A 12,633-nucleotide genomic window follows, 5' to 3' on the forward strand; every position below is an offset into this window, starting at 1 on the left:
TCCTTATCCTGAGTCTATGACATAAAGGGATAAAGCCCTGACTACAGCCAGGAGACCCTGGATCAGTTAGTGGTATGGGCACAGGGAAGGAGGAAAAATGAGGCAGGGCCTGCTTGCATCTTCAAGGGAGGAGGGGGTGTGGGGATACATGGCAGTGAAACTGTTGTGATGCTAGTAACTTGGTGCTGCAAAGTAGATGGGGAGGCACTTGACAAAGACAGCATGAAGGAGATGGGTGCATTCCCTCACTACACCATGGCACACACACCCCACGTGATACAAGTCCAGTATATCATGGGAGGTAGTGTTTAAATTAAAAAGACCCCGTCTCTGCAAGGATGGGAATGGGATATGGTGAGCCAATAACTACACTTTAAATTCTGTGGCAGGTTTTGATGAGGTAATCTGTTCTATCAGTATTGGGGCAAGCAGGTGGGCCTCTAGACCAGGGAAGTTAGACTGGATGGGGAGAGCAGCCAATGGTAAAGAGATAATGTCAAAAGCAACAAATAAAAAAAAAACATCCCTGACTATGATCCAGATGACCTGAGTTCAAGCAACAACTAAGGTGCTGAAAGAACAAGGCTGGGTGGGGAAAAATAAGAATGAGAGGACAATGCCTGCATGTCTGTCCTGAGTAGGAGGAGAGGTGGCTCCAGATGGCTGACCATCCGCATACAAATGGAGGCTTGCATGGCACTGAATGTGGCCAGAACAGGAAGGTGTGTGCTTGGTGATCCCATGCAGCTGAAAGTAACTTTTAGTGGAGTATGTGGGACAGTGTGCATAGCCACGAGGAAGACACAGAATACCTTGATCACAGCAGCCACCTCAGGAAGACTTAGGACCTTGTTAGAAAAATGTCCAGTCATCAAAATTAATGATGCATTGTTTTGTGGGCCCATGGGCAGATCAGGGGAGTGGCAGAAGAGTGGTGAATTACTAACTAGTCTTTAAGGTTGTGGGCGGCTGATGGATATCTAGTCTCTATTGTGGACCTTCAGGATGATGGTTAGGACAGTCTGTTGTGGAAGCTGAGAGACACGTAGTGGGCAATAAGTAGTAAGGGATGTTGATGGCCTGCAGGTGGCTAGAACAAAACAATTTTCATGTCTGCATGCCTGAATGATGGCTCATCCTCACAACTGGCACTCCCCTTTGTCACAATACACATTGTCAATGATAGGAAATGAACTGAGGAAGGCTGACTGTTGTCTGGCATGCAGGAAAACAAAATGCCTTATAGAAAGAAATATATAGTTGACCTTCTGGGAGATTGTGTGTGTATGCTGCACAATACCGTATCACCTACACATTCTATAGTTTCATTGGGAGACATCTTTGCTCATGTGGGAAATGATGGAGATACCACCTACTGATTCTGTAGTCCTGCCTGTGGGCGTGATGCTTTCCAGTATACCACCTACTGATTCATGGTGTAACATCTACTGATTCTATGGTCCTGCCCATGGGAGTGGTTCTTCCCTGTGTACCACATAGCAATTGTTATTCCTCCCATGGATGTAGTGCTAGGTAGGGATGGATTTACAGATTCTAGTTCTGTAAGAGACTTAAGATACCCAGTACAAAGTGGCTGGGAGGAGCAGCTTGCTTGATCTGAACCTGGACACTAAAATGGTTTACACACCTGTGGTACTCATGAATTGTCTATATCAAACACCATGCCTGAAAACAAGGATGCTCATAACAAAGCTGCTTGGCTGAGATATCAATGATTCATCCTGTAGTCATGTTATCATACTTCAGACCACATTTTCTCAGAACCATAACTAAGACAAGAAAGAAAAGGGTGGCTGTCCTGGACATAAGCTGTTAGAGGATGTGATTAGCTTTATTTGGAACTCAACTTTGAGCTGAGGAAGCTGCCCTGGGTTGCCTGCTGACAATAGTTCTGTTTGTTCTGTGCACTTGTATCAAGAGATGTGCTGAATTAAGTTATTTAAGACAGAAAGGGCAGCAACTACGCAGACCTGGGAAACCCAAACATGTAGTGAGGACATCCTGGGAATCCATAAATGATGCACTTGTGAAAGATTAATTCAATTTTCACTCCAGAAGAGCTCATTCCATCTAGCTGTGGAATCTAGAGATATGCAGTCTGACTGGACCCTGTTCAAGACCTCAAAAGCTGACATGACTGCAAAGAGGTGTTGCCAAACAGTGGCTTGTGTTTGTGAAGGTGGTAGTCCTAGGAGCTGCTGGTGGATACCAGCGGTGAGACAAGTCATTAGGTTAAAGAATTAAGCCTTCCAAACAGTGCTAACATAGGGATCTCTAGAACTGATTGACTGTTACTGGAAAGTCACAAATCCAGCAACTGTAGTAATCATCAAAACAAAGGCCCTTGGGCAAGAGGAGTTAGGTGATGCAATGGAGAATGGCTACTTTCAGAGATCTTCAATTAGTAAACTTTCCTTTGACGTAGAAGGGGGGGCAAGATACTCTACAAGCTGTTGAGAAACAATGGAGAAAACGTGAACTCAGCTGGAGACATTGGTGAAAGGTCGAAGGAATATCAAGGAATTCCTGAAGGCAATGAACATGCCATCCTCTACAGAGGCACTGCTAGAGGCAAGTGGTATAACTGGTTTCATTTCAGTAAATGATGGTACTGTGGCAATTAAACACTTGCACTCTTGCAAGGTTTCAGGAGTGGATGAGACATGCTGGACATCGTTGGGATTGTACGCCTAACATGCCTTTGCACAGTTGTACAGAGGAGGGGGACAGTGTATGTATGTAGTTTTATATATATATATATATATATATATATATATATATATATATATATATATATATATATATATATATAGGTTGCAAAGCTGGGGTGGTGTTCCTTATTTAAAAAAGTGGGACAGAAATGTGTGTTTCAATTACAGAAGGATCCTACACCTCAGACTCCATGGAAAAGCATATACCAAGGTAAGGTAAGAGAGCTTATCTCTCCTGGCTGTGAAACAATGGATCAGTTCTTTGTCCATGCACAGACACAGGAGAGATCATGAAAGTTTGCCAATACTCTCAGCATGTGGTTTATGGAATTGTAGAAGTTATATGACTGAGTACCATGAAAAGTCCTTTGAGAAGTGCTGCAACAGGTTCAGATCTCAGGTCTGTTCCTTGGTGCCATAAAGTCCCTGTATCTGAGGTAATAGAAAAGTGTCCACATTTTCAGCATTAAGCTGAATATTTTTAGGGTGGGCATACATCTCCACAAAGATTTTATCTACCCTCCTGTTTGAGATTTTCATGGCTAGGATATCAGTGCAAAGAAAATGTCTGCAGAGTATCTCCTTTTGGAAAATGAGGGTGACATCCTTGTTTGTTGATGATGTTCTGCTGTTCATCTCAAGTGAATGTGGCCTCCAACATGCATGGCACTGGTCTGACTCAGATGGTGAAGTGTCTGGGCTCAATATGAATGCCTCCAAATCAGAGCTCATGTTCTTCCTTGATAAATAATGGATAGCCCTGTGCAGGTGAGGAGGAGCATCTAACTCATTTAGAAGAGTTTAAGTATCTTGTGGTCTTAATCAGGAATGAAGGCAGACAGGACTGAGGGGTTAGTTATCACAGGATCAGTACAGTGGTGCTAAGGGGGTAATACTGCAGACACTGTACCAGGAGTTATGTGGTAAAACAAGGCCTTAGTTCTAGAAAAATACTCATAATTTATCAGGCTATGTCTTTGTCCTCCCTCATGGTCATGAGCTCTGGGAAGTGATCAAGTGTATGAGATTGTTGATTTTGATTGCCCGGTCAACAAATGTAAAATAAATATAAACAGAAAGGAGATTCCTTTGCAGGATACCAGAGTTTACTCCCCATGACAGAGAGAAGTGTTTTGAAGTCTGGGGTAACATTGGAATTTAGCTACTGATCTTCCATGTTGATAGCTTGTTTTTTTTCACGTACTGTACTTATTTGACTGCCTGCATTTTTAAAACTCATTTTTTGTTTAAATAATTTGTTAAACTGTTGTAGGCTACACACTAAAGTCCGATGGCCTTTTCTGATCGTTTGTAGTCGTTTAAAGCTGATTTAAGTGTATTTTTTACTGTTTTTGCCTTATCTTTTCAAAAAAACAAAAATATTCCTTGTTTCCCGCATTTCTAAGCTAGTATAGTCCAGTTTTCAGGCTAGTGCTGAATTCAGGGTGGTGTTACAAGTTTCTGAGTTGCCCATACCTTACTTGGATAGAAGGAAGTTTCTCTGTTCAGCTGTGAGAGAGGGGAGTTTTGAGCAGCCTATCTGTTCCTGGAGGAGTGGTTCCAGCCCAGAAGTTAGTAGTTTATTAGCCATTTTGGGATAATTTCTATCTCTTTCATTTCCCCTGCTTTAAAAACAGAGTTAAATTATTCCCAGCTCCACTAAGTCTCCTCTTCGGTTTTTCCCTTGAAATTAGCCTAACTCTCAACATAAGCACTCAAAAAGCATCCTACAGCCCAGCGCTTGCTCAGACCTAATAGCAAACACTAATATACCCTGACACTTAATTGCTCAGCAGGGCAAGCCTCTTTATTCACCCTCACCAACCAAGCGACTAAGCAACTCACCCTACTATTCAGGCATGACCAAAGGGCAATTTCAGGTGTACTCTCCAGTCCAGCTGGTGAATCTCGGTATACTGAGGCAATATTACAACTGCCTCATGTACACAAACAACCCTCTCCTCTTAACACAAACACTAACATATGCAAGAGATGCAATTATACAGCCAAACTGGAGGCTAAGCTGTCTCCACCCAAGACTGGAACAGACAGTCTAGAGGAGAAGGTTAACACTTGCACCACACCTCCAGCCAAACACAGACCTACTAAACCAGCACTGGCAAAAAATACACATAAATACACAAAATCATACTCTGAGGCTCTAAATAAAAACCTGCAAAAGCATCAGAGACCTCCAAAGCAGACACCCAAACAACCTGCACCTCCCATCACAAACCAGACAACACATAAAACACAAAATCAGTGTGCCGCACAATCACAGCTCTTAAGGCGAAATAACATACCTAACTCACTAGTCATAGGTGACTCTATAGTCAGGCACACAATGTCCCACTCACTAGGCTGGACAAGCAGAAGGTTACTGTTAGCTGCCTGCTGGGAGCCAGAATCCGCCACATACCACAAGCACTCAGGTCACGCCAGAACAAGTACAAATATGACTCTGTCATTGTTCATGTTGGTGTGAATTACCTGAGATGCACCTCCCTGGACTACATGAAAAGGGATGTTGTCCCAGGCTGACAGACACTGGATCCCCTTTGAATGACACCAGAAGCTTAGCCAATTGTTGAAATTGATCATTTTTTCTTTATACTGAGGTATCATTCTTGGTAAGGGCAGGATGCTACTCAGGGTCAGAGTCATACCAGGACAACATGCTCGACAAGCCACGTTGCTTCACAAGAGATGGCTTGCACCTGTCACCCCTAGGCTTTCAAATACTGGCCAAGGCTCTTGCTGCCCCTATAGTGCCTTTTTTAGACACGGCTCAAAAGTCAAACCCACCTCCATAAACAGCACAATTAACAAAAAACTGAGGGTTATGCTACTCAATGCCAGGAGTTTAAATCTCAAAATGCCTGGCTCAAAGCACTCCTCAGTATGGAGAACGTCAACATCTGTGCAGTTACTGAAAGCTGGTTCAAGGCTCCAGAGAGCACTCCAGCACTACCAGGCTACAACTCATACCACACGGTTTGGCCACAGAACACAGACCGAAACACAAAAGGAGGGGGTGTATCCATATTCATCAAGGATACCTACACCTCAAGGTTAGTGGCGCAGCATGATACCTCTGAGATCATCCATGTGCAACTAACATTGGGCAAATCTGCAATGCAAATTGTGGCCTGCTACAGATCACCCTCCATGACCCAGGACCACCATTCCACCTTTCTGGAGACACTGGAAAACATGAAGGTCCTACCGAACTCCCTGATATTGGTTGATTTCAATTACCCTACCATTAACTGGGAAAACTACTTGAGTACAAACTCCCAGGCCCAGCGCATCCTGCAATTCATCAACTCAAATGCCCTGGATCAGCTGGTGAACTCCCCTACCAGAGTTGAAAGCATATTGGACCTGGTCATCACCAACATGGGCGACAGGTGTTCCACACCGGAGGTCAACCAGTCACTAGTTAGATCAGACCATAAACTAATCACTCTGGATATCCACACCCCACCACCACCCCCAACTAAGGAAACCACAGTAAAAAACTTTTCTAAAGTGAACTTCACCTTACTTGAGACAGAGGTGGTAAGTTTCACAGTCCCCGCGCTAAAGGATAATGCTGCCCAAGATGCAGAAACCTTTACAAATGCACTCTATGAGCACCTAAATGGATGCATGGATCATGCCATCTCTAGCAAAACCAAGACTCCCTCCTCTAAGAGGAGGAAACCAGTCTGGTGGACCCCTGCCATAAACAGGCTATACAACAGAAGGAGGAAACTGGTTCAGTAAAAAAAGCAAATCCCAAGAAGGAAAGACATCCCTGATCAGTATCAGTAAGAAACTAAGGTCCCTCATAAAATCATCCAAGGCTAACTTTGAAAGAAAAATAGCCAAGGATTCAAAAGATAACCACAAAGCCTTCTTTAGCTATGTTAAGAATCTAAGTGGCAACTTGCAGATATGCACTGAACTAGTGCAAAATAGCACAAAATATACTGAACCTACTGATATTGCCAACATTCTGGCAGACAGATTCAGTGCAAACTTCACCCCCAAAAGGGCCCACAACAATACCGAAAAAGTGTAGTGTCCTGGAAATTACAGACGCACAGGTGAAAACAGCCCTTTCAAAAGCCAAAAACACAGCATCAGTGGGGCCAGATGGTGTCCCAGGCTGTGTCTTGCATGAACAACAGAACAAACTAACCCCCCAGCTAAACACGCTATTCAACCTCAGCCTCTCCAGAGGCTATGTGCCCATAGAATGGCACACAGCAACGGTTATTCTACTCCACAAAAGAGGGACCACAACTGACCCTGGTAACTATCGCCCCATAAGCCTGATTAGCTTGGTCTGCAAGGCTATGGAGAACATTATCATGAAACTCATTAACAAAGACATTGGGAACCTCCAAACACTTGACCCGACCAAGTTTGGCTTTGTTAAGGGCAGATTATGCCTACTAAACCTGGTGGACATATTCGAGACAGTCACCAAGGCCATAGATGAGGGAAAGGTTGTTCAGACAGCCTACCTTGACCTCGCCAAGGCTTTCGACACCATTCCCCACTTGGGTATTACAGAAAAACTCACCAACCTAAACATAAACCCCTATGTCACGAGATGGGTTACCAACTGGCTTACAGACAGAACTCACACGGTAAGAATAACAGGCTCCAGGTCCGACTCTAAACCAGTCACAAGTGGTATCCCACAAGGCTCGGTCCTGGGACCCCTACTGTTTGGCATATACTTCTCAGAAGTACAGGCAAACACAGGAGGACTATGGCTAACCAAGTACGCTGATGACTGTAAACTGGGAGCCATAATTGAGACTGGCTGACACGGACATCCTCCAAAAGGGCCTTACTGAGATAGACACCTGATGTCAAAGTCATGGCCTCAAGCTAAATGCTAAAAAATGCATAACCATCCCATTTGGGAAAAACAAAACACCCACAAATTACAACATAGGTGGCAGCCCCCTTAATACAGAAGAGGTAATACAAGATCTGGGGACCCAGGTAGATAATAATCTCTCCTTTGACAATTATATTGCCAAAGTAGTTAGGAAATCCTTCTATGTGGCCCATTTAATTACTAAAGGGTTCGCATCTAGAAATAAAGAGGTTATAGTACCACTCTATTCGTCACTCATCAGACCCATCATAGAGTACAATGCCCCATTTGAGATGTACCTCACAAGACACTTCCAATAGCTGGAAAGACCACAAATGTACCTCACCAAGAGGATTACTGGCCTCAAACAAATGTCCTATACAGCCCGACTGAAAAAACTCCGACTGTACTCAGTAGCATATCGCTTACTCAGAGGTGATCTCTGCATGAATTACAAAGCCATGTCCAACTCGGAATTGATGGACATGCACCACCTAAAGAAATCCAAGTCACTGTGAGCCACGCTCTCTAGTGAGCTAAACCTCACCACAACAATAAATAGAACATGCTGGAGGGACAGATTCCTGTCACAGAGACTCCCCATGCTTTGGAACAAAATTCCAAACTAGATTAGGCAGAGCCCCTCACTAACACTCTTCAAGAGAAACCTTGATGAGTGGATGGGTAACAGAAAATACACCCCTGGGATCACTTCATTAGCTCTGCTTGACAGAGGATCAGTTAATTAATCAATGGGGCAGCGAAAGCTGACACACTCTGGCTAGGCTTATAAATGCCATCGGGCAGATAGCCTAGTACCTACCTATGAATCTATAGGAATCAGTTGAGGTCTGAGCACCTTGTGAGAATGTTCTAGATGTTTCCCCTGGGAGTTATACCAGGCAGAACCCACTGGAAGGGGGTTGTGGGTATACTCAAAACATTTTGAAAAGATTATACCTCTGTATATGCATGAATAATCCTTAGAAAGAGCTGTAACTGAGCTAAGAATATGAAAGCCTAACCTATCTTGCTCAGCTTGCAACCGTCATAACTTTTAATAAGTGATGGAATTTAGAAATTGGATGAATGGATGGATAGATGGGCAGACAGAAAGATAAGGCTTGCAAGCATGTACCCTGCTAAGTTCTGTGGGAGTATGGGCTTTGGGATTATAGCTGCATGCTAGTCTTATCCTTCTATGAGTGCAGTGATAGTTATGCATAAATTGTTATTACTAAGTTGACCATTCAAGGTGGGCATCAGGCTTAAATAGGGGTTAATCTTGTCCCCACTCGTGCTGGAGATTGTGAACAAGATATCTAGATACAGTTGAAGTTAGAAAAATGACTTGTTTGCAGAATTTGTGTTATTTGCAGCTGATGTTGTTCTTTTGACTTCATGTGAGCAATTCTCTACTGAGTACAATGCAGATGGGATGAGAATCATCACCTTCAATTTTGATGCCATGACCCCCCCCCACTTAGAAGAGAAGCTTGCTCTTTTAATGGGGTGGGGACATAAAAGAAATTTTACCGGTAAGTGCAGTTAAGTGTTTTCTGGTCCTTGATCCACCTGTGACCGCTGAACCCTGTTTTGATATTGGACCATCAGTCCTCCTTTCTCCCATGCCTTCAATGGCATTAGCAGAAGGACATAAAGACAGAGACCATGGCCACCATCTGCTAGAGGTTATGAGATTTTTTTTGATCTCCTGTTTCATCTATGACAACTGACGGGTGCACAGCTGAAGTAGGGTCTTCAGGAGTGGTCCAGTGATGTATATGTGTGTAAATCGTTGGACCTTTCCTACTGTTTATCATGTCACACAACCTGTGCCACATGACAGTAGGCTGAACTACCTTCCCAGGATATTCAGGCTGATCACAGCTAGTCATTACCATCGCTCAGTGGGGTTCACCATTGCAACAATTCATTAGGTTACCACATGTCTTGATTGCCTATATCAATGATACCATGCCAGGAGATACCAGGTTTGGTTTCAGATTTTCATTATTACAGAACAGTGTAATTTCTAATGTTATACACTATACACTGTATGTTACAAAGCAGCAACATGTGATTCCTTTTTGAAATCACATGTTTGCAAATATCTTAGAAACTAACATTTTTAATTAAATCAATACAGTTTTATAAAGCACCATAAAACCAAACATAATTCAATGTATACAAATGGTATTTAAATGATGCCTTATATTTCCCATAGGTCTATGCAATTTTGGTGAGTCATCCACCTGCTCCAAATGATCACCTGACTCCAACACCTGTGTCATACACCGCTGGCTTCTACAGGATACCTGTCATTGGATTAACCACACGCATGTCAATATACTCAGACAAGGTAAACTTTCTTTTTAACATTTACAAATGCTTTGGAATAATACTGAAATAACATAAATGGCAGATATCCTTATAATGCTAAAATAAGGATAACTGAAATGAATTTCAAACATTTATGTGCTGCAAACTTCAATAAAACATACTTAAATTCAGTCTGCTGCATCTAGAGTGACCATGGTAGTGGCCTACCAACATTGCCATCTGGCATAACACTTTGTTTAGTTGTACAGCCATCCACCTGACTTGGAACTAAGGAGCACGTTCAAGATATTACTTACTCATACTACACACACACACACACACACACACACACACACACACACACACACACACATGTGCATACATACAAATATGAATACAAACATGCACACAACACTATACATGCATGCACACAAAAATGTGGGCACAGTCACACACACTTCCCCTATGCATATATGCAGTCACACACACATATGCACATGCTATTTACAAATCATTTAATGCCTAACTGTGGGAGTGAGTGGGACATTCTGCCAGATATTGACCTATATAGGTAAAGATATGTAGGTAGAGACATCCTCTTGACTTGGAATTAAAGAACAAAATCAAGATATTGCATACTGATACTCATACTAGACACACACGCACACACACAAACACACAAATATACATACCTCCACATGCACACATGCTCACACAAAACATGCATATATACACATAGACAGAGTTTATAATTCAGTCAATGACAAACTGCAAAAATAAGTGGCACACCTTGCCAGATAAAACCTAGGTAGGTAAAGATGTGCAAGTAGAAGGCTGTTGTGTAAGAACAGCATGTGCACAGGTGAGGAATTGGAATTAGAATGTGAGAAGAGCTGTGGCCTTTTAGTTTTCAAACCTAGTGTGACGTGTAAAGAGAAGGGTGTGAGGATATAGAGGGTGATAAAGCTACACCAGACCAATATGGAGAGGTGATATTTACTCCTCCAACAGACAGAACTGTATGCCTGACAACTGCTTCTGACATTCAGAGACGGTCTTGATTTTGGCTCAAAATTTTCATTGGTCCCTTCTAAAACTGAGGCTGGAGGAGCTGATGGATATCTATTCTCTACTGGAGACCTTCAAGCTTATGGTTGGGACAATCTGTAGTGGAAGCTGTCAGACATGCAGTGGTCAGTAAGATGTAAGGGATGCTGATGATCTGCAGGTGGCTAGAACAAAACAATTTTCATGACTGCTTGCCTGAGTGATGGCTCCCCCTCCTAAATGGCACTCACCTGATAGGGAATGAATTAAGGAATGCTGATGGTTGTCTGACATGTAGGAAAACAAAATGCCTTACAGAAAGAAATATATATTTTTGACCTTCTGGGAGATTGTGTGTGTTTGGTGCTCAGTACCATATCACCTCCACGTTTTATAGTTTCACTGGGGACATCTTTGCTTATGTGGGGAAAGATGGAGATACCACCTACTGATTCAGTTTATTAATCAATTTTGGTTGAGCAAAGAGAGACACTTTGGCAGTTGAAATTAAGGGCAGAGAAATGACCTGGAGTTAGAGACTATTAATTTAAATTTTTTTTGAAAAATAAAAGGTTGGACATTAATAAATATGGTAGTGATAAGTAGATATTATTACTAATGTACTGAGTTTTTTTAAATATTGTTACTGCTTGTTTTTACATTTATTTTATCATATTATCGATTGTTTAATTGATTAATTGGTGTGACAGTATAAAAAGGTTTGGTATAGCTGCATGCTTCGTTCTGATGAAGTCTTTTATAGATTAAAGTGAAGAATAAATACCTTTAATGCTAATCTTGCAGTTGGGTCTTTGTTCCTACAAGTCTTGGTGGAGTTTTATTGTTATGGTGTGCCTTTTCTGCGTATTCATTTAGGATAGTATTGTTTTTTTGTAATGCACGATGAAAAGCATACAGCATAGCAATTCATATTTATGTTAAAATTAGTTATATGTTAGGAATTTAAAATGAGATTGATACAGATTTGTGTTTCCAGTTTAAAAGCATTGTGATTTCAATGGTATGGTCAAAGTTCCAGATAAAAAAAGATCAGAGTCACTTGCTACAGGCTAACTGCTCTTTAAATTAAATTACTCATTGTTGAAGCAGTAGGGCCATGCCCATTTTCATAACCTGAGTGACAATAAAAATAAATATCCAGCAGTATATTTAACTGTAAACAGAAAAAGTACTTATGCATGCATGCAGAATTTTCAGTAAAATTTAAATACAATTAACAATATGTGCTAAATGATAGCCATGCCTCACAAGGTGAGACAACACAAGTGTGTGCATCAGTGTATGTTATAGCATAACAAAATAGTATACCTCCTGCTAGCTTACAGCATGCTGTCTTTAAATTAAATTCCCAGAAGCCCACAGTCCTCACACAGCCTTCCTTCTTGTATACTTCCTGCACGGCCCAATTTTGTTGTCATACTGGTAAATAAATGTACATATATGCTGAATGTCACAGCAAAATGCCTTTAATGGCTACATGTGTTAGAAGTACCTGTTTCTGAGTGTTTTTGAACTGCATATCCCAATATTAATCTGTGCTGGGCATAAAGTAATGCAGTAATCTAGATTTATACTCATAAGGGAGATACTGTCATACTGCCTTAGAATGCAATTAGATTTTTCATATCATCT

At 41.8% G+C, this 12,633-nt stretch overlaps 1 protein-coding gene across 1 annotated transcript in view; it reads left to right on the forward strand.

Annotated features, from left to right (window-relative positions):
• The window catches only part of LOC122790836 (glutamate receptor ionotropic, NMDA 1-like), a 1,095,578-nt gene that overhangs the window by 314,314 nt on the left and 768,631 nt on the right, over positions 1-12,633 (forward strand). The window contains exon 2 of the mRNA XM_044058475.1: positions 9,839-9,973. Within this exon, the coding sequence (XP_043914410.1) occupies positions 9,839-9,973 (135 nt within the window). The remainder of the gene's footprint in view (positions 1-9,838; positions 9,974-12,633) is intronic.

Source organism: Protopterus annectens, chromosome 16.part0, assembly GCF_019279795.1.
Source record: "Protopterus annectens isolate FY-2018-M chromosome 16.part0, PAN1.0, whole genome shotgun sequence".
Classification (NCBI taxonomy): domain Eukaryota; kingdom Metazoa; phylum Chordata; order Ceratodontiformes; family Protopteridae; genus Protopterus; species Protopterus annectens.